This window comes from Triturus cristatus, chromosome 10, assembly GCF_964204655.1.
Source record: "Triturus cristatus chromosome 10, aTriCri1.1, whole genome shotgun sequence".
NCBI classification, from domain to species: domain Eukaryota; kingdom Metazoa; phylum Chordata; class Amphibia; order Caudata; family Salamandridae; genus Triturus; species Triturus cristatus.
Genome location: NC_140593.1, coordinates 197,143,827 through 197,171,039, shown reverse-complemented (window position 1 = coordinate 197,171,039; position 27,213 = coordinate 197,143,827). Strand labels below are relative to the sequence as shown.

Sequence of the window (27,213 nt, the reverse complement as noted above, 5' to 3'; positions counted from 1 at the left end):
CTAGTGGTTTTGATGGGGAAGAAGATGTGGTGTAAAGGCCGGAGCTGCCGACTTTGAAAGTGAGGAACCAGGTTCGAATCTCGGCGTCGGCTCAACATCCTGCGATTCTGCGCCACTAACTTACTTTTACCCGTGCATACATAAAAACATGAATGCGTCCTTGTGTGTTGTAACTGGTGTTCAATAGAGCGCTCTAATACTTTCGGGTCTAGTTAGCACTATATAAACTGCAAAAAGAAAGTTTAACAAAATGTTGAATGACAAAAAAACACCGGGAAACTCTGTGCTGCACTATCAGGTCCTCTTTTCAGAAAAGTAGCACATTTTGACGTTTGGAAACGTATTTTATTTTGAAATTGAGAGCATATAAAACGCGCTCCAATGACGAATTCATACATTTGTTTGGAATGCCTTCCCTTGCATTCTGCATCTATCATTCTGCCGCCGCAAGGTGACCTGTCAAACTCAAAGTCCATCACAAGTGTGACAGGCCGGCTTTAGTAGAGCGCAGAGCACACTACAATTCCCATGGTACAGCATGCACCCCAACTTCCTTGACACGCAGCGTACTAGCTTATTTCTGTTCCTCCCGCTCACTTCAGTTTACTTCCTGTCGGGTTTCAAGCAAAAATGGCGGCTGTGCTGCAGCAGGTTCTGGAGCGCGCTGAGCTCGCCAAGTTACCCAAAGGGGTGCAAGGCAAGCTCGAGAGGTTTCTATCAGACCAGCAGACCGAGATCGAGGCATTGCGCGCACGCCATGAGAAGAGTCGCGTGGACAGCGGTGAGCATGCGAGCGAAGGCGACCCTGTCGTGTCAATTTCACGTAATATACTCTAGTTTCATCTATGATTCTTTATATGTATGACTGAGGAAAAGTTCATCCGGCAAGAGCTCTCTGCTAACTTTTGCCGAAGCGTTATGTTTTTCCTCCTGTCGGGGGCAAGCAGTTTCTTGATTTTATGCACTGTCATTACTAGATGCTGCTTATGGCCCCCGAATCCGAAAAGGACGGATGGAAGCTTCAAAACTTTTACGGCTTCGAGGGCGTGTTCCTGCTGTTCTAAAAAGGGCGTGACTAAAAAGTGGAAAGAACAGCACAGAACACGCCCCCGAATCTAAAAAAGACGGAGCCTATTTGGAGGGACGGCTCTCTCCTCCAATGGCTGGCCTCCGTTTAGGAAGCCAGCCAATGGAGGAGAGCCAAAAAGAGAGGCGGGCTAAAGAGCCACTCTCAGAAACATTAAATCTCCGGACTTCCGGTTCTGCCTTCGGCAGACCGGATGGTCCCTCGACCTAAAAAATAAATACCACATAACCAGGAGTCCTAATGTATGATCTGTGTGCCTGGTTTTGTCCCACCCCTTTGACCCCAAAATAGCTGTCAAATGGAAGCATTGTTTTTTTGCCAAACAAGCAGGTTCGAAGTTGGTTGAATTACTCCTGGTTCAGTTGTCAACATATACAAGCATTCCTCAAGCTAGCTCTGTTGAATCTTCTTGTGAGGTTGCGGGGTATATAAAATATCAAGGAGTGTGCGATGAAGTCTCAAAGTGGTTAATGTCTCGTGGATTGTACGGTGCTGTTGTTGCCTTCTTTATCTCCACAAGAGATAACATCTTAAAAATAAAGCAGCTCCCACAACTTTCCATTCTCAATGAATTTGTGTGGGCCAACGATAGTGTAGGAATAAATTCTTCCATTTAACTTTGGCAGCATTGGCGCCTTTTCACCATTGATGGTATAGACGTGAACATTGCTAGTGAAGTGAGTAGTCACCACTAGTACTTCTGATTTCTTTTTCTGTCATTGAGGAGGGGACAAGAGGCTGCTTGTCAGGTTTTCTGGTTAATACAGTGAATTCCCATCCAAGCCTTATGTCCGAAAGGAATGCCAGACAGAACTGGAGACGACATTTACATCGGGGTCATCACACCGTGATGCCATTACAACGCGGTCGATACAACGACTGCGTTGTTACCACACAAAGCCATTACTACGCAAGTCATTACATCGACTTGCAGTAGATGGCGTGCTAACATTAGGAATAGTATAGTTTACTCTTTCAACACCTTCCCTACTGTTACGTAGGCTGGAGTTGGAATATTAAATCATACATTTCTGATGTCAGCGCGCCATCTACTGCTAGTCGATGTAAAGACTTGCGTAGTAATGGCCTTGCGTGGTAACAACACGGTCGTTGTAACGACCGCGTTGTGATGGCACGCGATGTAATGACTCGCGTTGTAATGCGACAGAACATGCAAGGTAAGCAAAACTTTCAACTCTCATTTATGCATCTGATGTCTCCTGCAGCTTTAATTACTCCACCAAGACAATAGCTCGAACTTCCACTTGAGTGCTGTTTCTCACTGCATACTTGTACCATTGTCATCAATGCTTGAGTCTAATAAAAAAAACTATTGAAATGAAAAAAGACAATACCTAGAACTTTCCCTGACTATGACATCCAGCTGTCTGTGACATTTTGTAATTGACATACTAGCAACTGGAAACTATTGAATTCAGTTATATTTCTTTTTTCCACTTTTCGGAGCAGTATTTACAGCAAGACTTTTCTTCGAGGGAAGATGGATCAATGCACGGTACAGATTTTAATTTTAATATCTGTTTTGGTTTTTCCAAATATATTGTAGGGTTAGTTAGAGGTAGGCACTGCTACTTTTGTTTCAATTATTATTTCTTGCATGTAGGTTTCAGTACGTTTTTTAACAATTGTAATGATTTTTATTGATCAAACAATAAAGACTTACTACTACAGTAAGTTATTTAGATACTTCCACAACATTAAATGGGTTTCCGGTAATGCTAGGGCCAGTGGCCGTGCTCACAAGCACACTTGTATCATATTTTGTTATGCTTTGTTGTCTAGCATAGTCTTCTCTAGTACCAAATTCTGCAAGAAGCCTGCATGTTTGTGTGTAAGAATATGCAAGTTTTCTTTGAAATCTTATTTTTTTTATTTTTTTTTTAGAAGTAGCAAGTTGGCAGTTTTTGAGATTAGCAAACTTGAGGCAGGAAAAATGATGATTGCTGTCAAAAGACACATTTATTTGTAATAGACTAACTATAATATTACTCTCTTGTATGTGATCGTCAGTTCGTTTTCACTCATTTAACCCACCTCTTGGACTTTTATGAGATTTTGCAGGACTAAAAGATTCAACGCATCTACCTTTCTTGCCTATTTCTACTATTGTTTAAGAAATTAACAGATCCCCCATTGACACATATTGGCTCCATGTAATTTCAGGTCTCTAATCACCATGACGTAATTCTTTGATGTTAGTATCACCCCCAAAAACGGGATAATTATACTCCCAGTTATTTGCAGCTCTTAGAAATGATGGCAAGGAGCACTTTTAAAAACACATTATTAACGTTGACAAGTACAATGGGGTGGAAAGAGCATTGTGGTAGAAGGATCCAAAGCATGGAACATATTGCCTCTCTGTATAAAAACAGCACCCAGTCTCCTTGCCTTCAGGAAAGATCTAAAGACCTGGTTGTTCAGGTCCTGGTAGCTTATGTGGTTCTGTGATACTCTGAGCCAGAACTGAATAGCGCTTAGATGACTCTGTGCAGTAATGCACGCTACAAACCCGCTAACATAACATGTCTTTTGCTTGACTGCAAAGATAATTATCCAGAGTCTGTATAGGTTGAAAGCCTGGTTTGCTAACAACATCTTGGGGACATTCAGAAAGCTTCCCTACATTCCTCCCATTGCTTACCATTGGCATTGTGGTTTGTAACTCACATTTGCGTACTTTCTATTTGCTGGCTCTATTTGTTTTAGGCTGCCAATTTGAGTTCCTCCTTTAGTTGCCCAAACCCTATTTATTATATTCTTCCATCTGTACTGGATTTATGTAAACAGACCTTTCCATTTTGTTCTTATCTTGGCACATTGTTGTGCATTCAAAGACAAAGGTCACATTTTAGGCTCTGTCTTCCATGGAGCTTGGTATGTATTTTTCTTTCTCTGACTTCAAAGTGAGAGGATTTACGCAACAATCATGCTGGCTTCTAGGGGTCTGTTTGAGGAAGGCTTCACGATGTTATGTTTTTTTTCCAGCACACAAAATGTAAATGTCTGCAAATGAACTGTGCCGATGAACAAAACAGATCAATGCACTAGGTGATGACATTTCCAGTCATTATTGTTTGTGCACTGTACTATTTGTATCAGTAAAACTATATGCCAGTACAAATGTAATGGTCATTTTAATTGAAGATGTGTTGTTTCTAATGGCAGTACATTACCATGCCATGCATACTCCTCGTTACCCCACTCCACTCTGCACCACTCCACGTCACTGCACTCCACTCCACTCCCCAGTGCGTCACTGCACTCTACTCTACACCACTCCACTCTATGGCCCTTCACTCTACGCCTCTCTACTCTATACCACTCTACTCTATGTCAATGCACTGTAACCCACACTGCTCATCACCGTTGTACTCTACATCACTCTGTGCCACTCCACTATATGCCTATCTACTCTGTCACTTTATGCCACCGCACACTACCACAATGCACACTACTCTGTACCACTCCACTCTAAGCAGTGCACTCTATGCAAATACACTCTACTCTAATCTACTCACCCCCTTGCACACTACGCCATTCTACCCTGCACCACTGCACTCTACTCTAAAACAATCTACCCTACACCACTGAGCTCAGCACCACTGCACTCAGCGCCACTTCAGTCTACTCTGCACCACTCTACTCTAACCACTGCACTCTACGCCAATCCCAAAGTCAAACAAAGCTTTATTCGATTTTCATGAAAAAGACCATAAAAGCATACACATATGAAAATAGTTTGCGGAGTCATAATCATGAACAATTAAACTATTAAGCTAAAAAAAGTCAATAAAACCTCATTACTAAATAGCCATTTGTTTCCTAAGATGAATCACAGACCATAAAAAGTTAGAAATCCTACAGAAAATCGGCAAAGAAGTGAGTTGTAAAAACGCAAATGCAGTGAGGCATTGTTTAAAATTATTATCAGGAAGAATATGTAGTATAAAACATTTCTGAGGGGCCTTATAAAAAGTGCAAAAAAATACAATTATGCAAAGTGCATTGGCTGGATAAATCATCACAGGGGCATTTGATCAATACGTCCGACGAGTCATTAATGTTATGAAAAGTTACTAGACAGAAAATTATGTCTAATCTAAAATGCGTCAAAATGAACCTATGATGACAATCCTGCACAGAATTAAGATATGGCTTCAAGCCGTCAGTTACAAGGATTATCTGATTTTTGACAACACTGGATTTCACCAATTCCCGTGATAATCTTCATTCTTCGAGTAAAGACTGACATTGTTTCTTTAGTTCGCTTCTGCTGATGGAGTGAAGTAAGGCAGGGTTCTCAAAATATTCAACATGATCCAGTTCCGAACAAAACTGTGTACGAAATTTGAACTAAGGGATTAAGTGTACCCGGGACAGTTTAAAACAATCATTAATAAACTTGCAGTTTAAAACAGTGTGTTCCCAGGTCTATACTTTGTGTCATAATAAAACCAGCTAGATTCCAATCAAGTGAGTTAAAAACGAGACCCCGAGTTCAGTATGGCATACAAACAAAAACAGCTCTTGGGGCCTGACAACAAAAGATTCCTAAAAAAAAGCATTCTCTACCATCTCCTGTTTGATGTTGCTTTAGCCCAAATTCCCACCCTATATAGACCTACCGACACACACTTGGCATTATATATAGTTATCATCTCCCAAACAGGTTTTTTGCCGAGCTTAATGGCAAAGTTTAGCAGTACAGAAGTAGATTTATGGAAGTGCAGCTTCCTGTTATATACGGCCGGATTCCATGAGTCTTGTGCCTGAAAAAAAAAACCCAGATAAGAGAAGGTTGGAGTGAGGCTTAACTTACCATTGCCAAACACAAAATCATGAAACTTCCTGACTTTTCTCCCACATTGCATTATAAAAGTTGTACCTATATTAACATTCTGTTGCAGGGATTCTGCACATATACAGAACTATGCGCAGGAAACCAGGACCACGGTGTATAGTGGTGTACCAACTACCGACCTTAGTGCCCAAAATCCCAATCCGACTAGCTATAGTGTCTCATTCGTTCTCCGTACTACAGCGAAGCTACCAATGATTAGACAACCTAGAACATCTCTCCGGACTCTCTCCGGAATCGCGGGAGCAAGAACACTCTTTTGCTCACTCACTCATACTTGTCCACAACATGAGTAATCAGAGACACGGTATAGTTTAAAATGTTTATTTTAACTAACGTGCTCTAAAATGCAGTACACATGCTATTACTAACAGCAGAATGCATAAACGCAATATAGTGAGAATTGTTACAATTCCATAGAATATGAACGGGGATATCATTTTATAAAGCTAGTGGAAAACAGCCTACTGTGCCTTACCACCCTCCCCATGCTAAGAACTAGTTTATAAATATAGAAGACCTCTGGGCTTTGACAGGGGGACCCCATACCTCCAAGTCTAGATGCAAAGGTTTACATCTCCGGATATGCATAGCTCTTCTCTCTGGAAAGGTTTTTCTCCAAGTGTCTCTAATAGATGCATGCATGCAATATTAAAAGCACTCGATTTTCAGCAGTGCAGCTGTGCTTCATTTTATGTCTAGGTGCGGGGGACTAACAAGAGCAGACTAACAAGGGACATTGTTTTTCGACCTTGCACATCATGTACAGACGAAAATCACAGAGAACAGCAAGGAACGCGAAATAGACGGTTCTCATGTGAACAGGCACAAGCAGAGTTTAGTGAAAACAAAGTCATGACGTGACATGCGCAAAAGCAGCAGCATGGCAGCCAAGCTTGTGCTAACCTCACTACAATTCAAGCTGAAGTCTAACATGTGGTTGACAAAAGAGGTAAGTAGTCACTGCAAACTCAGCGGGGTAAGGGACATGGATACGGTGTCATTGGCATAAAGCAGACAGGGAATGGGTCTGTGGCCAATCTGGGGCAGAAGCCTGCAGTTTTATTCAAGACAGAGCCCAGACTAATAATATAAAGAGTAAATAGGAAGGACGCAGCCCTGTCTGACCCCTCTCTCAAGATTAAAAGTGAAAGTGCATTCACCACTAGATCCATAACAAACCCTTGCCCTGCCCCCTGAATACATTTCTCTGAGTAGGGATATTATATGTAGTCCCACCCAATTCAGATAAAATTTCCTGCAATTTATTATAGAGAACACAGTCGAGTGCACTCGACAGGTCAACAAATGCTAGGAACAGTTGACCTTTTTTCATTAAAGCATATTTTCCAATTACCAAATTAGAATTTAGCCACTGTTCAATTGTCCCCAGACCTCTAGGGAAGCCATATTGCAAGTCTGAAAGGATATCAGTGACATCAGCCGACTCATCTAATCTATTCAGTAATATTCTCCCTGTGACTTACACCAGGGAGTCAAGTAATGATATTGGGAGGTAACATGCTGGATTTGAATGTTCCCCTTTCTTACAAATGGGCAGTATCATGGACTCCAACCAGGTATTCAGTATGCTGGAAAGGCAACAGGCCCCTAGTCCCCTGGTCAACATTGGGCCCCACAAGGGTGCATTGGCCTTAAAAAGGTCAATTGGAATGCCGTCCAGACCAGAGGATTTACCATCTATACTGCCAGGAAGTACCATATTAATTTCATCCAGAGTGAAAAATAAGTAGCTGGTGTCAAAGCCAAGCCTTCAGCAATTATAGGGCCAGACCCCTGGGTCTGCACACTAGAGATAGAATAGATCATTGAAAAGTGGGCCACCCAATCAGACTCGTTAATTGAAACCTCAAGTCCTTTAGTAGGGCGACGTTAATTACACTCCAGAAGGCTGAGGAATCCTTGGTCAAACTAGTGTCAATCAAGGATTCCCAAGTCACATTCTTTAGTTTGTTCTTTCACTATTTTCTGCGCTAAACTATACTCACGTCTGCACATACTCACTTCCAAAGGGCAGCGCAGGATCTTATGAAGAGCTGTTGTGAACTGCGTGTGGGCTTTTTGAACAATTACGATCAAACCATCCCGGACTACCAAAACTAGACTAGGGCAAGGATCTAGTTTATCTTTCTTTAATCCCTCCGGATATATTAAGGAAAGCTGTCTTGATACCATCATTGGGGCATTTGATCAATACGTTCGACCAGTCATTAATGTTAGGAAAAGTGACTAGACGGTAAATGATGCCTAATCTAAATGCGTCAAAATTAACCTAAGATGATAATTCTCCAGAGAATTAAGATATGGTTTCAAGCCATCAGTAACAAAGATCATCTGATTTTTGACAACACTGGATTTCACCAATTCCCGGCATAATCTTTGTTCTTCGAGCAAAGACAGACATTGTTTCTTTAGTTCGCTTCTGCTGATGGAGTGAAGTAAGGCAGGGTTCTCAAAATATTCGACACGACCCAGTTACGAACAAGACTGTGTAAGAAATTTGAACTAAGCAAGGCCGGACTGGAAACCCAAAGCAGGCCTGGCAATCTTCTCGGACCTGTCCTTGGGGAAGCACTGCCTGACCCCAGGAGGTTGGAAACGCTTGTTTGTTGCTTTCGTTATTGGGGTTCGATCTTACAGAGCTGCTGGAAAACCACCCCCTGTAACAAAACTAGCCCCCACCACTGCAAAACCGTCCCAGGGAAACGCCCAATGCTCAGCGCAGCTTGGAACTAAGGGATTAAGTGTACCCCGGACAGTTTAAAATATATCATTAATAAGCCTGTGGTTTAAATCAGTGTGTTTCAAACAAATGTCTATAGCATCCCTGCGAACAATAACCACTTTTTCAGGAAAGTTATCAGGGTTGACCAAGAACCAAAGTAATGATGCTCCATTTTAAGTGGCTAACGCAGTATTATCAAAATTGTGTTTGGGATGATTGTTTTACATTTATACTCTGGGGTAATATTCACTCCTTGAAATGGGATGGGCAATGAAATTGGATATTAGCTTGCCAAGTGTGGTGGAGGAAAACATATAATCAATGCCGGTATTATGGCCACAACCATTAAATGTGGAGTTAAAATGAGGAGATGGGGTACACAATTCATTAGAAACAAGCATTTTCAATGCAATAGGTCTCGCATTCACGCGAGTTTAAGCTATTGGCATTGTAAATGACACTGCCTTTTATTTAAGTTTTAAAAAAGAAAACAAAAATAAAAGGCATTGTTATTTTTAAATGTGAGTAGCTCAAACTTGCGTAAATGCGAGACCTATTGCATTGCAAATGCTTGTTCTGCAAATGTAGAGGGGAGTAGAATTACGTGTTGTCAAGTAGAGTGGAAATATGCAGAGTGAAATTATGATGTGTGGGTTGAAATTATGTGGCATGAAAGTATGTTGAGTGGCTTGGAACTGTGTGGCATGGAGCTGAATTGTGAGATGTGGAATTCTTTGGCGTGGTGTGGCATAGACTGCAATTGTATGGAAATGAATTATGTAACCTGGAGTTAAATTATGTGGCATGGTGTGGAATTAAGGGATGTGGTGTGGAATTAGTTGGCATGGCGTGGAGTAGGATTATATGGTGTGGTGTGGAATTGTGTGGAGTGGAATTGTGTGGCATGGAATTGTGTGGCATGGAATTGTGTTGAGAGGAATGGAAGTATGTGTCATGGAATGGAGTGGAAATATGTGGCATGGAATTAAATTATGTGGTGGACTTGAATTATGTGCCGCTAAGTGGAATTATGTTATTGAGTGGATTCATTAATAGTGGAGTGGAATTATGTGGCATGGAATTACGTTCCATGGAGTGTAATTATGTGGTATGGCATGGAATTAATTGGTGTGGATTTGTGTGGTGTGGCCTAGAATTGTGGGGTGTTGAGGGAAATTGTGAGACATGGAATTGTGTGGCGTGGTATGCAATTGTGTAACATGGAGTGCAATTCTGCGGAGAGGAAGTATGGGGGTGGAGTGGGATTATGTGATGTGGTGTGGAATTATGGGGTGTGGTATGGAATTATGTGGCATGCAATTGTGTGCCATGGAATGGAATTATGTGGTGTGGATTTATGAGAAGTGGAGAGCACTTTATGTGGCATGGAATTATGTGGAGTGGAATTATTTTGCATTCACTGAGATAGACATGTTACTGTGTGGCGTGAACTACAATTATGTGACGTGGTGTGCAATTGTGTGGAGAGGAATTCAGTGCCGTGAAGTGGAATTATGTGACATAGTGTGAAATCAAGTGGTGTGGCATAGAATTAGGTGGCAAGGAGTGGAATTATGCTCCGTGGAGTAGAATTATGAGATGTGACATGGAATGGTCTGGCATGGAATTGTCTGGTGTGGAATTGTGTGGTGTGAAATTATGTTGGTTTGGGGACATTAAATTTAGGTGGTACAGTGTTGTACAATGTGGAATTATGTGGTATGGAGTGGAATTCTGTCTCATGGAGTGGAATTATGTAGCATGATGTGGAGTCGTGATGTTGCATGGAGTGAAATTATGTGGGATGGAGTTGAATTGTGTGGCATGGAATTGTGGGGTGTTGACTAGTGGAATTATGTGGTGTAGAGTAGAATTAGGTGGCATGAAATTATGTGGAGAAGAATTGTGTTGCATGGAATTGTTTGGCATGGTATTGTGCGGCATTGAGAGGATTGGAATTATGCGACATGGAGTGGAATTATGTGGCTTGGATTGGAAATATGAGGGTGGAGTGCATTTAGGTGGCATGGAGTTGAATTGTGTGGTTCAGAATTGTGTTGCATGGAGTGTAATTGTGTTGACTGGTGTGGAATTGTGCAACGTGGAATTGTGTGGCGTGAAATGCAATTGTGTGATGTGGAGTGCAATTGGGTGACATGGAGTGTCACTGAGTGGAGTGGAAATCATATAGCATGGAGTGGAATTATGTGACATGGTAATGAACTGTGTGGTGTTGAGTGGAATTACGTGCCGTGGAATTATGTGGCATGGAGCCGAATTATGTTGATTTGAATTGTGTGGCATGGCATTACATGCCATGGATTGGCTTTAAGTGGCGCAGAATTTTTTGGCATGGAATTGTGTGGTGTGAAATTGTATGGCGTGCAATTGTGTGCCATGGAGTGACATTTTGAGACATGGAATTGTGAGGAGTGCCACTGTGTGACATGGAGTGCAATTGTGTGGAGTGGGATTAAGTGATGTGGAGTGGAATTATGTGACGTGGTGTGGAATTATGTGGTGTGGAGTGAAAGTGTGTGGCATATAGTAGAATTATGTGGCATGGATTTATGTGATGTGCAATTGTGTCGCATGGCAAGGAATTGAGTTGAGTGGAAATATGTTGATCTGAATTATGTGGCACGAAAGGGAAGAGGCATTATGTGACACAGAGTGGAATTATGTTGTAGGGAGTGAAATTATGTGGCATAGTATGTGGCATGATGTGGAATTATATGTTGTGCACAGAAGTGGAATTATGTGGTATGGAGTAGAATTATGTGGCATGGAATTGTGTGAGTGGAAATTTGTGGCATGAGTGGAATTATGAGATGTGGAATTGTGTTGCATGGAACTGCGAGGCCTTGAGTGGTGTGGAATTATGTGGCATGGGGTGAAATGATGTGGTATGGAGTGGATTGAAAATAGGTGGAGTGGAATTATGTGACTTGGAGGGGTAATATATGGCATGAAATTATGTGGTGTGGAGTTGAATTACGTTGCGTGGAACTTGGTTGCGTGGGATTCTGTGGTGTGGAGTCGAATTGTGAGACATGGAATTGTGCAGCATGGAGAGCAATTGTGTGGCATGAAGGGCAGATGTGTAACTTGGAGTGCAATTGTGTGATGTGGAATGCCATTGTGTGGAGTGGAGTCATGTAGGGAGGAGTGGAATTATGTTACACTTTGTTGAATTATGTGGTGTTCTGTCAAATTATGTGGCATGATGTGGAGTGGCATTATGTGATGTGGAGTAGAATTATGTGACAGAATTGTGTAGCAATTGTGTAGCATGGCGTGGAATTGTGTTGCATTGAGTGGTGTAAAATTATGTGGCATATAATAAAGCATAATTATGTATAGAGGTCATTTAAGTGCCTGCTGCTTGTTTCCTCTGACAGATGGTCACTTGAGAGCAATGTATCGGAGTTTGGAGCTGATCAATAATGTGTCCACAGGACCCTATGTGTTCTCGGCTCAGAGGGGAAACAGCAATTAAGGAGGATGTCTGTGTCTCCCTTCATGCCCAGGGAGGAGGGAGATGCGAGCAGAGCATCAAAGGGCTGGGTGAGAAGGGAGGGGGGAATGCAAGGGTCAAAGCGGCGAAAGTGAAAGTAATCGAGCAGAGCATCAAAGGACTGGGTGAGAAGGGAGGGGGGAATGCAATTAGCAAAGGAGCAGCTGTGCACGTGCATGTGATCTTGTGCACTCAAGGTTTAGGCCAGCCAAAAGTGTGGGTAGCCCTTTGAAAATCCCACATATAAAATGTCTCTTCGAGCCTTTGGCTCGCGAGACCTAAAAACAAGGTTGTACTTTGAGATTAGATCATTCAATTTCGCTCCATACTGACATGGGTTTGATCGTTGTTGTGTATGCCCACCATACCACAAACCTTTTTAGTTGGAAAATGGCATAAATAAATGTTAAAATGTCCAACACACAATACAAAGGCCTGGGAGCGACCATCATCCCCTGTAATCCTCCACGCCATGAGCAACATCGACTCCCCCAGGATCAATGGGATGAGGCCGATGATCCAGGTTGAGCAGAACCTCAGGAAATATGGGGAGAAGGATTGAAAACTCCCAAGAAAGTTCCAAAAGAACCGGAAACCAACATTTGAGCTCTCCACAGCGGAGTGACCATCACCACCTCCGTCCATTTATGCCTGATGTGCGCCGAGGCCCTCGTAATCATTGCAAACTGGGGAAACGCATAGCCCCTCTCTTGTGACCAGTCCTGAAGAAACGCGTGTCAGAAGTCAGGCTTCATGTACCATAGTGAGACTACATCTCCCAGAAAGCTTAGCGGGAGATGTGGGTTGTGCACTCTCCCATACTGCTGTGGGAATGGTCAGGTGATTGGGAGGTTTTAAGCCTTCAGCTGCTGGGCCTCAGTACTTGGCTTTCCTCATTTTGTATCTTGCCCTGTTCCCTGGTTGGATAACTTCATTGAGGACTCCTGGTTCCCGTTATACTTTCAAGAACTGCCAAAGCTACTATTCAAAGTATTGGACTTCCTATCATCTGGCTTCTCGTAGCGCGAGGATGCGCTGTTACCCCCTACAGAGATACTTCCCCTGGATTTAAATTGGCTTCCACTTTTTCCTTGTGGTCTTTTACTGAGTACGTTATCATGCTGTGTACACTTCGCTCTCCTGGTAAATTGGATGAGCAGCTTTCCTTTCTTGTTTATGGTGTAACCAGGTGCATACCTTTTTAGGTCGAGGACTACCGGTCTGCGAAGGCAGAACCGGAAGTCGGAGATTTAATGTTTTCTAGAGTGGCTATTTAGCCCGCCTCTCTTTTAGCTTCTCCTCCATTGGCTGGCTTCCTAAACGGAGGCCAGCCATTGGAGGAGAGAGCCGTCCCTCCAAATAGGCTCCGTCTTTTTCAGATTCGGGGGCGTGTTTTTTGGTGTTCTTTCCACTTTTTAGCAACGCCCTTTTTTAGGCGTGTTTTTCTCTCCTCCTGCCAATGGCAAGAGGAGAGAAAAAGAAACACGCCCCCGAATCTGAAACTGCCGCTGCATTTCTCCGAGGCATTTCTGCTTTGCCTCGGAGAAAGGCAGTGGTGTGCTTGCCTTTTGCTCTGCCTTGTTTGGATGTCACATTAACATGGCCGCCGGAGCCATAAAACTCAGTTGCCCACGTGTGTTTCCCCTCTCTCGTTTTTCTTCCCTTTCTTTCGCTCCCTTCTCGCTCCGCAGGGTATGTGGTGCAGCTCAGTTTCTGTGGGGTAAGCAGGGTATGTCGCACGCCTCTTTGTCCTCTGCGCCCCAGGGTACGTGGTGCAGGCCTGTGACGCAGCACCTGTGGGCCGAGAGCCAGTGCGGGTCTGACCAGCCGTGACCCAGCCCCTAAAGGGCCGGTAGGTGGGCTCTAGCGGTCACTAACACCTGTGCTCGCTCCAAGCGAGGCCTCTGCAAAAAAACAAAAAAACAAAACGAGCCAAGGCTTCGCTCACACCGGCGCAGGAGAGCCGAGCCAAGGCCTCACACACACCGGCACAGGAGAGCCCGAGCTAAGGCTTCGCACTCCGGCGCAGGAGGAGAGCCGAGCCAAGGCCTCGCACACACTGGCGGGCCGAGCCAAGGCCTCGCACACACCGGCACGTGAGAGCCCGACTAGGACAGGAGGAAACATGAGGGCCGATGAACAGGGCAGGTCCGACACCAGCGAGGGCTCCCGGAGCCTGCTCTCCACCACCGGGGCAGGTAAGAGGAGGGTGGAGGCTGGTAATGGCCGGGAAGGGGTGGCTTGGAATGTCTCCAGATCCCGCTGGCCTCCTCCAGCAAAAGTACCAAAGGGCCCACCCCGCCATACTTTAAGTGACCTGTTGGTGCGTCGACCCCAGCACCAATTTTCGCCCTGTCCACCTGATACGTTGTCTTCTTTCCCTAGCCCCTTATTCCCCCCTCACTTTCCTAGCTTTCCATTCTGACCCAGCTCACTCCAGTAGCCTCTTCCCCTCCCCTTTCAGCCTAGATTTGCCAATGTCTTCATGTCCCATTCGCACCCGCGTTCCACTCCATTGCTTTAATTTAGAAAAACAGTGCATCCTGTGAGTTGTAGTCCTGGGTCAATCCAAGTGAACCGATTCGATCAACATACCAACGCTTTGTAAAAGGGAAAGTTATGGTCTACATAGTTCGTGTGCTAATGACGTGGGTCATATTGGGGGAACAGCACTTGAGGCCCCACCCGCTTTCCCCATCTCCCTTTTGCGTTTCTGCCCCTCCTAGGTTTCTCCTCAGCCCCTCTTGTGTCCTGGTGGCAGTTTTTCTAATTCTTGTGTCCAACCCGCAAATCTGTTTTTGCTCCATGTTCTTGTCTTCTCTGTTCAGTATCCCCTTTCGTTAACGTGCAAGAGTGCTGGAGTTGGGGGAGAAAAATACTTCATCATCCCATAAATTGGGTGTCAGTGTTTGACAGCGGCAAGAGGGTGGAGTCCCAAGGGGCAGTCTTAATCGGAGTCTGATGGTCAATATAAACTTTAAAAAAAGATGTTAGCAGCAAGGGCAGATGTTATATCAGTCTGTTGTGGTTTACTTAATTAGTCACAGAGTTTTCATTTTAAAATCTTATGGGGTTAAAGCCCCAACTGCTTTCAGGGCGCGACAATGTTATGGCAACCCTGGTATTTAATGTACTTGCTGGCGGGATCTGTGTTTGTCTATTCACAGTTTTGACTCAAAGCAGCATTCAGGGTTAATGTGCCTGCTGCAAAGCACATTGTGTAACATGCAGATCGTGTTTGTGTAGATATGTAATTGGGGGGTGATGGTGTCGCTGCCTTTGACGCAGAGGTCCTTATGTTACTTGCTGTTTTTTCCCCATCAGTCTGACGTTATTCTAGGGTTACCTCCATTTAGGGCCACGGTGTGAACGAGAGAACACCCATCGATAGCCAGGCCTGATACATTTGCACTTTACCTTCTGCCTTTTGTTGGTGGTGATCAATATTGGAATTGCCGAGAGCAGCTCTGTTATTTACTGTCACTGTTTACATCTGCAGGAACGATAACACATTTTACACTATCACTGCACAGTTTTACTGCTCTGCGCGGCTCTAATTGGGGTGAACGATGGTCTTTGAGCCGATGACACGGGGCCGCTCTGCTTTCTCGCGAGAGTCTATGCCTTTGGGGGTCAGATAGGCTCGAACTTTGGTCCTGGTGTGCAGAACGCGCTCCTCACGCCTTTGGCTGCGACCGAGGTACTCTATTCCCCTTTACACACGGAAAACTCTGATTTGGGTGTCACGACTTCATCGGATACTATGCAGTTTTTTTTAGAAATGGTGTTGAGTGTGGTCGTTTTTTTTTTTTGTCTCCCATTTTTACGACGCACTTGAGTGAGCAAGTATAGTTGTTTTGTAATAGACATTCACAATAATTTGTTCTTGTATTTCCTCAGCTGCATGGATGCTATCTGACTCTAGTGTTAGCCGGAGAGAAAAAGCAAAAAAAAGAAATAAAAGCAAGGACTCGCAGCACCTGTGTCACTCTTTAACCAATGGGAATGCCTCTGGCAGAGCTCATTTCATTGTTTAGGTCGGTCATCCGTGACGTTATAAAAGTGGACCAGTCGTATTCAAGTCAGTGTTGGCCCCGCCTTATAAGGAGGAGCTTTGCGCCCCCCTCTGCAACTCATTCTGGAGCCTGTATCCTCCAGCCAGGCTACTTGATTGATGCTGCAATGGGCCTATAATTGTTTTTCATGTAAGGGTGCACAAGTCCGAGTGCCGCTGGCTAAAATGCCAAGACTGGGTTAATGTCTTCCACATAACATACCTTACCTGACCTCAAGTGCGGTATTTAATTGCCAAGATTGTTGTTTTAAGTTGACTTAATTTTGATTGCACTAACTCACTCTTTCACTACCTCACTCTCTCACTACCTCACTCTCTATCTACCTCACTCTCTCTCACTACCTCACTCTCTATTTCAATACCTCACTCTCTCTCTCTCTCTTTCTCTCTCTATCTCACTACCTCACTCTCTCTCTGCTAATGCAATAGGTATCACATATGCAAAAAAAAAAAAAAAATGCCAATAGAAATGACAATGCCATTTATTTAGGGATACAAAAATGATAAAAAAATAATGAGCAATACCAATAGCTCTACCTATAATATTGCCGAGACCATTGCATTGTAAATGCTTGTTCTTTTTTGTCGTCACCGCCGCCTCGGATTGCTAACAAGCTACCTTTTCTTTCAGCAACCCGAGTACGCGTTGAATTCTTCACACGCGGCTGACGCCCACGGGGGATGCATCTCCATTCGTTTTAGTTCAGTTTCAGATTACGGGCGCGATTCAGTCCGCCTTTTGTTTTTGCCCAGAGTACGGGCGATGTTCATGTGTAAAAGGGGCTGTCATTAGAAAAACGCGCTACCTTTTCATTTAGCTAAGCGTTTTTCCTGAACCCGAGCCCTACTTCATAGTATTTACAAGAATGTTTGATTTTTTCTGAACAACGGCACAACTTTGTAAGCTCTGGAGCGTTTCAGATTTTCTAAAGTCATACGCTGTGTGACCTTGATCCCTGGAGTGGCAGAGAGTTGCATCCTGAACTATATTTACATATAGAGCAGACGTATGCTCTATGGATTTTATTCTTTATTTACTAGCACTGGATAACGAGACAATATACTCACCAGCCTTTATGCTTATTTTCAAGAGACCATCTTGTTAGAGACCTACCAGCCCTTAAATCAAGTAAGTGTGGAGGAGTGCACAATTTATATTGCTTGTTTAAGCATTGAGTCTATAGTGTTTGCTCAGATATAACTTGCTGTGATCACTGATGTTTATTTTTTGTTGTTACTTCCACTATAGAAATTCCCCATGTTATTGGACTTGACCTTCTCCCTGATGGCTGTTTTGGGACTTCTCTGGTGGTCCTTCTTGGTCCCTTCATTTTTTGGGGATATTGGCTTCTTCTAACGTGTTCTGCTTAAGGCACTGGGGAGGTTGTATCTCTAGAAAAGGAGGGGGCACTCTCTTTGCTCCCGGGGAACGAGCGCTTCTGCTGGAGGATCCTATTTTCAGGCCAACAACACGTCTGTGGCTGCCGCCACAGGATCTGACTTCCAGCTGAATAAAAAACTTGGGCATCTGATGGTCCAGTCTCGACGCAAAGAGTTTGACTGTGAACGGAACCCACTTCTCCCAATAAGAAGAAAACACAGTCGGGTGGAGCTTCCACAGACTCGAATCCCGGAAATTGCGGGACTGGAAGCCCGCCAACTGATTGGCCTGGCCCAGCAAGTACTCTTCCGAGACTGAAATCAGATGGTCCCGGCAATATTGCCAGAAGCTGATGTCCAGACCCGCGAGGGCCTTGGAGAATGTGCTTCCCAAGTGGTTTATGTATTGCACCGCCAATACGTTGTCTATCTTGAGAAGGATACACGCCTGCACCGAGTTCTTGTTCCAGTATCTCACCGCAAATGAGCCTGCCAATAGTTCGAGACAATTTATATGTAACTGTTGTTTGCGAGGAGACCATGATCCTCCGGAGGAGATTTGCCACATCTGGTACCCCAACCTGATCTACTGGCGTCTGACTCTATGACGATGTCAGGAGCCGACCCAAAGATTGCCCGACCGTTCCAGGCCTCCATATTGGTCAACCACCAATCGATCTCGGCTCATGCCTCTGCCAAAAGGGTTACCATCTGAGAGTAAGACAGGCCCCTGTGCAAGTATGCAGCTTTCGATCATTGTAGGGCTCGATAATGTAGAGGGCCGGGAAAACTGGCCTGAATTGAAGACGATAGGAGGCCCACCACCCGAGCTAAAAGGCGCAGTGAGACCCGCTGCCTGGTCAAATTTCTCTGCAACTCGTGTCGGATCATTGTCACCTTCCGATAAGGTAGACTGAGAGTAGCTTCAACAGAGTCTATCAAGAAACCTAGAAAAATCGCCTTCTAAAAAGGAATCAGGAGGGACTTGGCCTAGTTGACTATAAATCTCAAGCTCTGTAGAAGGTCCACTGCTGTTTGTAACTGGAGCACAAGCTTGTGGGGACACTGCACCATGATGAGGATGTCGTTGAGATAGACGATCAACCGGAGTCCTTGCGCTTGCAGGCGTTCCATGAGAATGGCCTGAGAACCTTCGTGAAGTACCTCGGGCGGAAGAGAGCCGGAAAGGCAGAGTGGTGGACTTGTAATTTTGGCCTTGCCATAGGGACTACAGGAACCGCCAGTGTGGTGGGAAAACGGGGACCGCGAGATAGACGTCCTTGAGGTCTAGACGCACCATCCATTCCTGGGGACGAAGCACATCTGGCAAGAGGTGGATTCCCTCCATTTTGAAATGGTGGTAGACCAACCACTCGTAGAAGCCGGGGATGATGATAACTGGCCGCTGGCCTCCACTGGCCTTGTTGACCAAAAAGACATTGCTGATGAAGCCTCGCAGGTGCTTGGTTGCCCGTGAGATGGCCCCTTTGGCTAAGAGGAGCGTGCCTTTTCATCCACCAACTTCTTCTCGGTCTCCAAAAAATTGAGCAGTCGCGGGATGGCGGCCTGCCAGGGGGAATCCTAAAACGCTATTTGAAATCCCTGCACGGTCTGCAACACCCAGGCATCGTTTGTGATGGAAGTCCAATCCAGGAAGAAATGCGCCAGCCGATCCCCTACTTTTACAAGGAAAGAAGGGAGAACACTCACCGGAGCTGTTGGAAGCGGCTGCGCCTCTGCCAACTCTTGCTCTGCGACGTCGCCCTCTGGTAGGGTGAAAAAATTGGCAAATCTGGCCTGATCCTGAAGCTGGCCATGGTGGGAGCTTTGTCTCCTGGGAGGGTATTGGCTATTTGGGCAGCCGGACAAGCGTCCCCTACCTCGGCCGGCCCCATGGAAGACCCTGTTGGGGAAAACCCTCTCATGGAAGGTTGTGCCTTGTCAAGATAGGTAAATGTATTTACATACTTCCCTAACTTTTTAATAAAAGGCGCCCCAAAGAGTCCCCCTTGAGTGATAGGCCCCCCCCTCAGAGTCAGCTAAGTCACCCAGTTTGGGGTTGACCTTAATCAACAGTGAGCGGCGACGCTCTGTCAATAGCACACAGTTTGCGTTTCCCCAAAAGATGACCGCTCTCTGTGCCCAGACCAACAGTGTGTCAGGTGAGATCACTGAACCTGATGCCTTGGCCTCCTTGGCCATATCCCAAATTTTTGTAAGGGTACCCAGGGCATCCAGAAGCTTGTCCTGGCACGCGCACCAGGACCTATCAATTCCCTTTTTGGGATACTTCATAAACTTCTGCAGGAAGGTGGCAATTCATAGGTCAATTTCTGGGGTCAGGGCCACCTTCCCTTCTAGGGAGGGACGAGGGGATTCCACTCTAAGGCAGTTACGTGCCTCTTTTTCCAAAGGCTTCAGAATGCGCCCACCACATAGTTTGTTACCTTCTCTTCCGGGGCCATTCGGAAGACCTCAGGTGAAGGATGTCATCCAGTCTGACATATCAGAGCATGACCCCTGATCCCCTGGGGCAGGTATTAGAGTTTTGGAAGAAGGTAACCAGGGTCTTGAGGTGCTCTCTTTATCTGTATCTCTGTGGTCTTCCCCAGTTGGAGTCCCTGTGGCTGTCAGTTGAAAAACCCTGAGGAATCCCAAGATGGAGGAGGGGTGTGGGCCAGGGCATTGCTGGCTAAAAAGGCCAATTTAATCCTGACAAAGGTATCAAGGTCCACACCAGCCTTTTGAGGGCATTTTGCCGGAAACCCATCCTGGTCAAGGGGGGCAGTAGGAGTACCCTCACTGGGCGTTTGGGGGATAGCCGGTCCTGGGGCAGGGCCCGCAATTTTTGCCCAGGCCTGTGCGATTTGTAGAGAGAGGCGTTCCTCTAAGGGTGCCATGGCCTCTGATACTACCCTATATATTCAAGCATCCACTGCTTCATAAAAGCTATCATCCCAAGGGCGGTCCGCCAGGGGGTTCTCCTCCCAATGGTCCTCATCATAGGGCTCCATTATACGGGTAAAAAACCAAATGGGCTAGTTGGATCCCTTCCACAGCCTTGGGCAGGTGACAGAAAAGCGTGGGTAGCAAGCTCTTAATCTGTGAGCGCTGGTCATAGCTCAAAACAGCATTGGGGCTGTAAATTCGGAGGGCTGACAGCCCAATGTACAGTGGGGCAAGCCTCACTGTCACGGGTAACGCCCAGGGATACCACCAAACACCCCCGGTGCACACTCAATGGGGGCCCTCCTGGCAGTGTGTTCCCGCAGGCATCAGACCTGCAATATCCAATGCAGAAACTCTCCCGCTGGTGGGCTTAAAAACTAGGCAGTACTGACCCTGAGTAGGGAGTTCAGAAATGTAAGGAAAACACGGCTGTCCTGCCGATACAGACCCCCCCACCCCCCACCCCCCCCAGGGGGCATCTCTGTCCAGGGGGAAAGGTTAAGTGCCGACAGCACGCAGTTCCGATTCCTCAGGAATGACAGAAATTGCAATTGTGTGCCTCGGTCGAGTAACGCACTCAGGCGCCACCTAAATGCAGGAGGACAGCACCGCGGAGCCGCACCAAAACAACAAACGGCCACGGAGGAGCGAGAACGTTCCCGCGGCTGTGAAGGACAAAACTAGGCACTCACAAAGCAAGGAACCATAGCGACGGTTAACACAACAATGAAATTACATAAAAGATATGCAAATATCACCTTTATATAGTCTTTGACACAAGAGAGAGAAAAAGCCACTTATCTTGGCTGTGAGCAGCAAAGAAAGAAGCATGGGGAACAGAGATGATGGACCCTGTGGACCATGGCTTCCCTCTCATTGGCTGGAAACCGGAACTGACTCCTGATTGGACTATCTGTTTTTTCTTTACCACATTCCCAAGGCATCATGGGAATTGTAGTTGATTGTTGTTTAGTTTGAATGGCTTCTGTAAAATAAAGCGGAGAAAGTAAAGCATAATACTAGCATCCGGTCCTGACATAGAATCCCCTTTACCCCACTCCACTGTGCTCTGCACCACTCCACTCCACTGTGCTTTGTACCACTCTAGACTACGCCACTTCGCTTTATGCATCTCTATTCTGCACCACTCTACTCTATGCCAGTGCACTCTACCCCACTTCACTATGCATCACCGAACTCTTCTCCACTGCACTCTACACTACTCCAGTCTAGGCCACTTCACCCTACTCTGTCCCAAACCACTCTATGCCACTCCCCTCTAGGCCACACCAGTCTGCAATACTGCACTCAATGGCACTGCACTGCCACTACACTTTACCATTGCACTCTAGCCTGCACCACTCCACTCTACCCTGTACCACTCCACGTCACTTTACTCTACTCTGAAACAATATACTCTAAGCCACTGCATGCTTTGCCATGGCTATCTATGCCACTGCAATCCACTATGCGCCACTCCACTCTGCACTACTGAACTCTACACCACTACTCTATAACACTGCATTCTACCCTGCTCCACTCCAATCCACTGTACGCCAATCCACTCTACACCACTCTAATCTACTGTGCACCACCGCACTCTGTGACACTGCATTCTACGCCACTTCACTCTGTGCCTCTCTACCCTGCACCACTCCATTCTATGCCACTCCACTCTACTCTGAAACAGTCTACTACAAGCCACTTCACTCTACGCCACTCTACTCCACTTTGCGCCACTCAGCTCTATGCTGCCGCAATCTATGCTGCGCCACTTTATGCCGCTACACTCTACGCTATGCCACTGTACTCTAAACCACTGCACTCTACACCACTGCACTCTACACCATTTTACTCCAAACCAATGCACTCTACACTGTACTTACACCAATTACTTTGCACCACTGCACTCTACACTACTATACTCTACTCTGCAACATTTTACTCTACGGCACTGTATATAACACGACTACATGCTACGTCACTCTACACCATTGCATTCATTATCACTGCACTCTATGCCACTCTATTCGTATCTGCACCATTGCACTCTACACCACTTCTCTCTGCACCACTCTACATCAGTGCACTCTATGCTACTGCCTTCTATGACACCCTACTCTGTAAGACTGCACTCTATGCCACTGCACTCTTCTCTGCACCACTACCTCTCAACTCTACACCACGCTGCTGCACTCTACACCACTGTACTCTATGCAACTATACTCTACTCTGCTACACTCTGCATCACTCCACTCTATGCCACTCAAATCTATTCTGCACCACTGCACTCCAAGCCACTGCACTCTACACCACTGTACTCTACGCCACTCTACTCTACATCTATGCACTCTACTTTGAAACAATCTACTCTATGCTATTTCACTCTACGCCACTTCAATCTGCTCTGCCCCACTCTATTCTGTGCTACCGCACTCTACGCCACTCTACGTCACTGCACCCTACCCCATTGTACTCTACAGCAATTTACTCAAAACACTCTACACCAATCTACTCTGCATCAATGTACTTTATGCCACTTCACTCTAGGCCACTCTATGACACTCCACTCGATGACATTCCACTCTATGATACTCTACTCTGTGATGTTCTACTCCATTAAACTGTGCTCCACTCTGACTCTCTACTCCACTCTATGCCATTCTATGACACTACTCCACTTTACGATACTCTATGCAACTCCCTCCATGCCACTTTACTCCACTCTTTTCTACGACACACTACTCCACTCTTCTCCACTCCACTATATGCTTCTCCACTCTATGACACTTTATGCCTCTCAACTCTACAACTCTCTACTCCATTCTAAGACAATCTAATTCACTCTATGCCACTCTACTCTATAACACTCTATGCAACAACCTGTATGCCTCTCCACTCTGCTCTACACTACTACACAAAACTCTATGCTACTCCACTCTACTCCACGTTGACACTCTACTCCATTTTACTACACTCCTCTCTACTCCAACCCATGCCATTCCACACTATGGCACTCAACTCCCTCCTCTACACCACCCCACTCTATGCCACTCCACTTCACTCCTCTCAGTGCTACTTACCTCTACTCTACCCCGCACCACTCCACGCCACTCCATAACACTCCACTCTACTCCACTTTATGACACTCCACTCCATGCCACTCTCCTTTACCCCACTAACTTTTAATCTTACTAAACAGCAGCCACGCTGGTGTACAACATGGCTCAAACATAGGCGAGACCTATTGGCTTTGCCAAAGCTTGTTTTATTGGTGGTAACCTGACAAACATAGGAACTCGATAACTGGATCGGATGAGGATTTTGATGGGGTCTACTGTAAGAAGGATTAGAGCTTGTTGTAGCATTGGTATTAATGCACCCCTTAACTCAAGTGTAGAAGCTACAGAAAGCTGGATATGGTGGAGAGGGGGGTGTATGCAGCTCAGAACGATAACGTGGTTACAGATTGGTGCTGACAAGGACACCCTAAAGCATTAAAGTGGGTACATTTTAACTCTGTTGCTGCTATAAAAGTTATGAGTAAGATTGTCGATGAAGCACGTGCCTTTTGAGCTAAAGTGTTGTTTCTTTGCACTTTAGCAAGCTGTAGAAGAGCAGCTAAAGAAGTGCGCCTATAAAAGATCTGCTGATGTCCAGGAGCTATACCTGGCTAGAAAGTGAGTACATTTTCAATTGAGATTAAAACGAATACTCACTACTGATTTGTTCAAATGATTTACAGTATGTGTTGATTTAACATAAATGTAAAGTGTAGGCATTTACATGTCTATTGTGACTATTATAAATCAAGTCAAGTCAAATAAAGTTTATTCGGTTTATCAAAAACCATAAAAGTTATACATATAAGAGTGCATAAAAACATAAAGCAGATAGATAAAACAGTAATTCATTAAAACATATTGAAGTCAAACCTCTTTTACAGGTTATAAATAAGGTCCAAAGCCCACCTTAATTTGTTCGGGGCCTTCGTATGTAAAGTACTGCAAGAGCATGACCTCCAGTTAGAACAATGCACAAAATCAGCTAACCTGATAAAACCTTAAACATCCACTATCTACACATCCATACAGGCCCTCGATTTCACAGAAGCTTTTAACAATCCTACTACGAAGATAATGCAGTCCTCTTTTAGCAATTGAGGGTACATAAGGGCAGGGCGGGCCTGACTAAAATTCAATCTTTTTAAAATAGGAACCAGAAATTGCCTTCGGGGAGTTTCATACAACTTACATAAAAACTTAAAGTGTAGCAGATCCTGCGGAGACTATCCGTCGCAGCCGCAGGGAGCTAACACTTGGCCTCTATTATATCCCTTGGGCCTAGCTAGCAAAAGGTGAAAAAGGTTCATACGGAACCGAGTTAATAAAAACTTCTCATGTGTTGATAAAAAACCCCATAAGTTAAGGCTCCGTTGTCGGAGTTGTTTGAGTAATAAAAATGTGCGGACACTAGGTTTCAGTAACTCCCGTGCTTCCCAGTACACTTTCCTTAGGGACAGGAAGGCTGCCCTGATAGGTTCCACGTCCATCTTGACAATCAATTCTGGCTTACAAAATAGATCACCACGCCCTACCTTTTCCAGGCTACTTTTAATGTACTTGAGCCACGGGATTCGGGTTGCATTATCAAGGAACATGCACTCTCTTAAGATTATGTGGTTGAAGGTTAAGTCTTTATTTAACCAACACTTCAACCAGAAAATCAGAGGGCGCAGTGCTAGAACATCACTTGGGTAAGAGACCCCCAATTCCTCATATGCCACTAAATTGGGGGTTCTGCGCAGGACACACAGGAGGCGTTTCAAAAAGTCATTCTCCAACACCTAAAGCGAGTCCCCATATTTTACTACCGCAGGTAGCTTTAGCCACACTTTTGGCTTGGTAAACCTTTAGCATAGCTCCTGTTGGTTTCCTCCCTGTTTTAGTGGCAAAATTAAAAATTGACGCATTAACCCGGACCACGTCCCCCCTTTTCCTCACGATTAAAGGACCCCATTTTATTTTATTGTCAAAAAGAACTCCTAAATAGCAAAATACATTAGCACGGGGGATCTTGGAAGGGCCAACACTGAATTGAAAACTCTTTTTAGATCGTTGCCCCACTTCCATTACATAAGATTTGGAATTATTAATTGTTAGGTCCCGATCAGACATGAAACTAGAAAAGGCTGTTAGAAGGGATTGCAGACCCATTGCCGTCCTAGATATAAGGACGTCGTCGTCCGCATATAACAGGAAGGGAATACCCCCCCGCCCTACATAAGGGTAATGCACTTCAGTTGCTCTTAATTCAGTCTCCAGGTCGTTGATATAAAAATTTAACAAAAATGGGGCCAAAATGCAGGCTTCCCGTACACCCCTCTTAATCTCAAGGTCCCTAGTAACCCGAAAGTCTTGGGAGAACCTGACGTTAGCCTTAGTTGATTTGTGCAAGTACTCTAAAAAAATAAACAATATTGTTATCCACCCCCTTTGCCCTCATGGACTGCCACAATTTAGCTCTGTTAACGCAATCAAATGCAGAGGACAAGTCCATGAAGGCAAGATAGATTGTACCGGAACGTGCCAAGGTATATTTGGTCAGTATCATATATAAGTTAAGACACTGAGCAATGGTAGAGCGGCCCGACCGGAATCCGTACTGGACTTCTGACAGAATCTCTTCCTCCTCTGCCCAGGTTGACAATCTCTGCAAGAGGATACGTCCTACAACTTTCACCACTGAGTCAATGAGAGATTTGGGCCTGTAACAGTGGGTGCTATTTCTATCTCCCTTCTTAAAAACAGGGACTATGGTGGAGGAAGCCCATGATTTAGGGCACCCAATTTTTGCCGCTGCGTTAAACACAGCCACTACAATTGGTGCCCAAAAAGGGGGGTTGGACTTGCATAGGTCCGGAGGAATCCCATCTGGGCCCGGTGCTTTGTTAATGGATAGACCTTCAATACCATCTATAACCTCATCCTTTTCGAAGAATATTGGCGGGTCATTTACGACCCGACTCCTTTGGCAGCTGTGCTCCGTGGGGCAGTCAAACATGGATTGAAAATGAAGCACCCACTCCTCCTCGGTGATGTGTGAATCTAGGGCCCCCCCACTTCCTGACAGAGGAATGGTTTATTCACAGCGTTCCAAAATCTGGAGCTATTCCTAAGAGTGCTAACGGCAATCAATTCCCTCCAGGCCTCCTCGGAGGCCTGGAGGGAATTGATTGCCGTTAGCACTCAGGTCACCCTTCTGTTTAACTAGAGCTAACCTATATTCTTTACAACAAGGGCGTACATCAGATTGGCTCCTTGGTGTGGCTGACAGAGCTTCCCTCAGCTTCTTAGCTGCCTTAGAACAGTGAAAGTCGAACCATCTAGGGCCATGGGTGACAGTTCTACTAGCGGGAGCACTTAAGATTTCACCAGCCTTATGCGCTATTAGTTCATATGCGCCCATAATCTCTTTGGGAGAGGAGCCAACAGCTGTACAGCATGATAGCTCAGTGGCACAAGAAACTTTTACTTTATTGTGAAATTTATCTGGGGAGATCTGAGACCATTTAAGT

At 45.2% G+C, this 27,213-nt stretch overlaps 1 protein-coding gene across 3 annotated transcripts in view; it reads left to right on the top strand.

Annotated features, from left to right (window-relative positions):
* The window catches only part of LRRC72 (leucine rich repeat containing 72), a 201,635-nt gene that overhangs the window by 22,219 nt on the left and 152,203 nt on the right, over positions 1 to 27,213 (top strand). For all 3 annotated transcript variants that reach the window (XM_085630800.1, XM_085630802.1, XM_085630801.1), the window contains exons 2-3: positions 2,558 to 2,603; positions 24,240 to 24,316. In XM_085630800.1, coding sequence (XP_085486926.1) covers positions 2,558 to 2,603; positions 24,240 to 24,316 — 123 coding nt within the window. The remainder of the gene's footprint in view (positions 1 to 2,557; positions 2,604 to 24,239; positions 24,317 to 27,213) is intronic.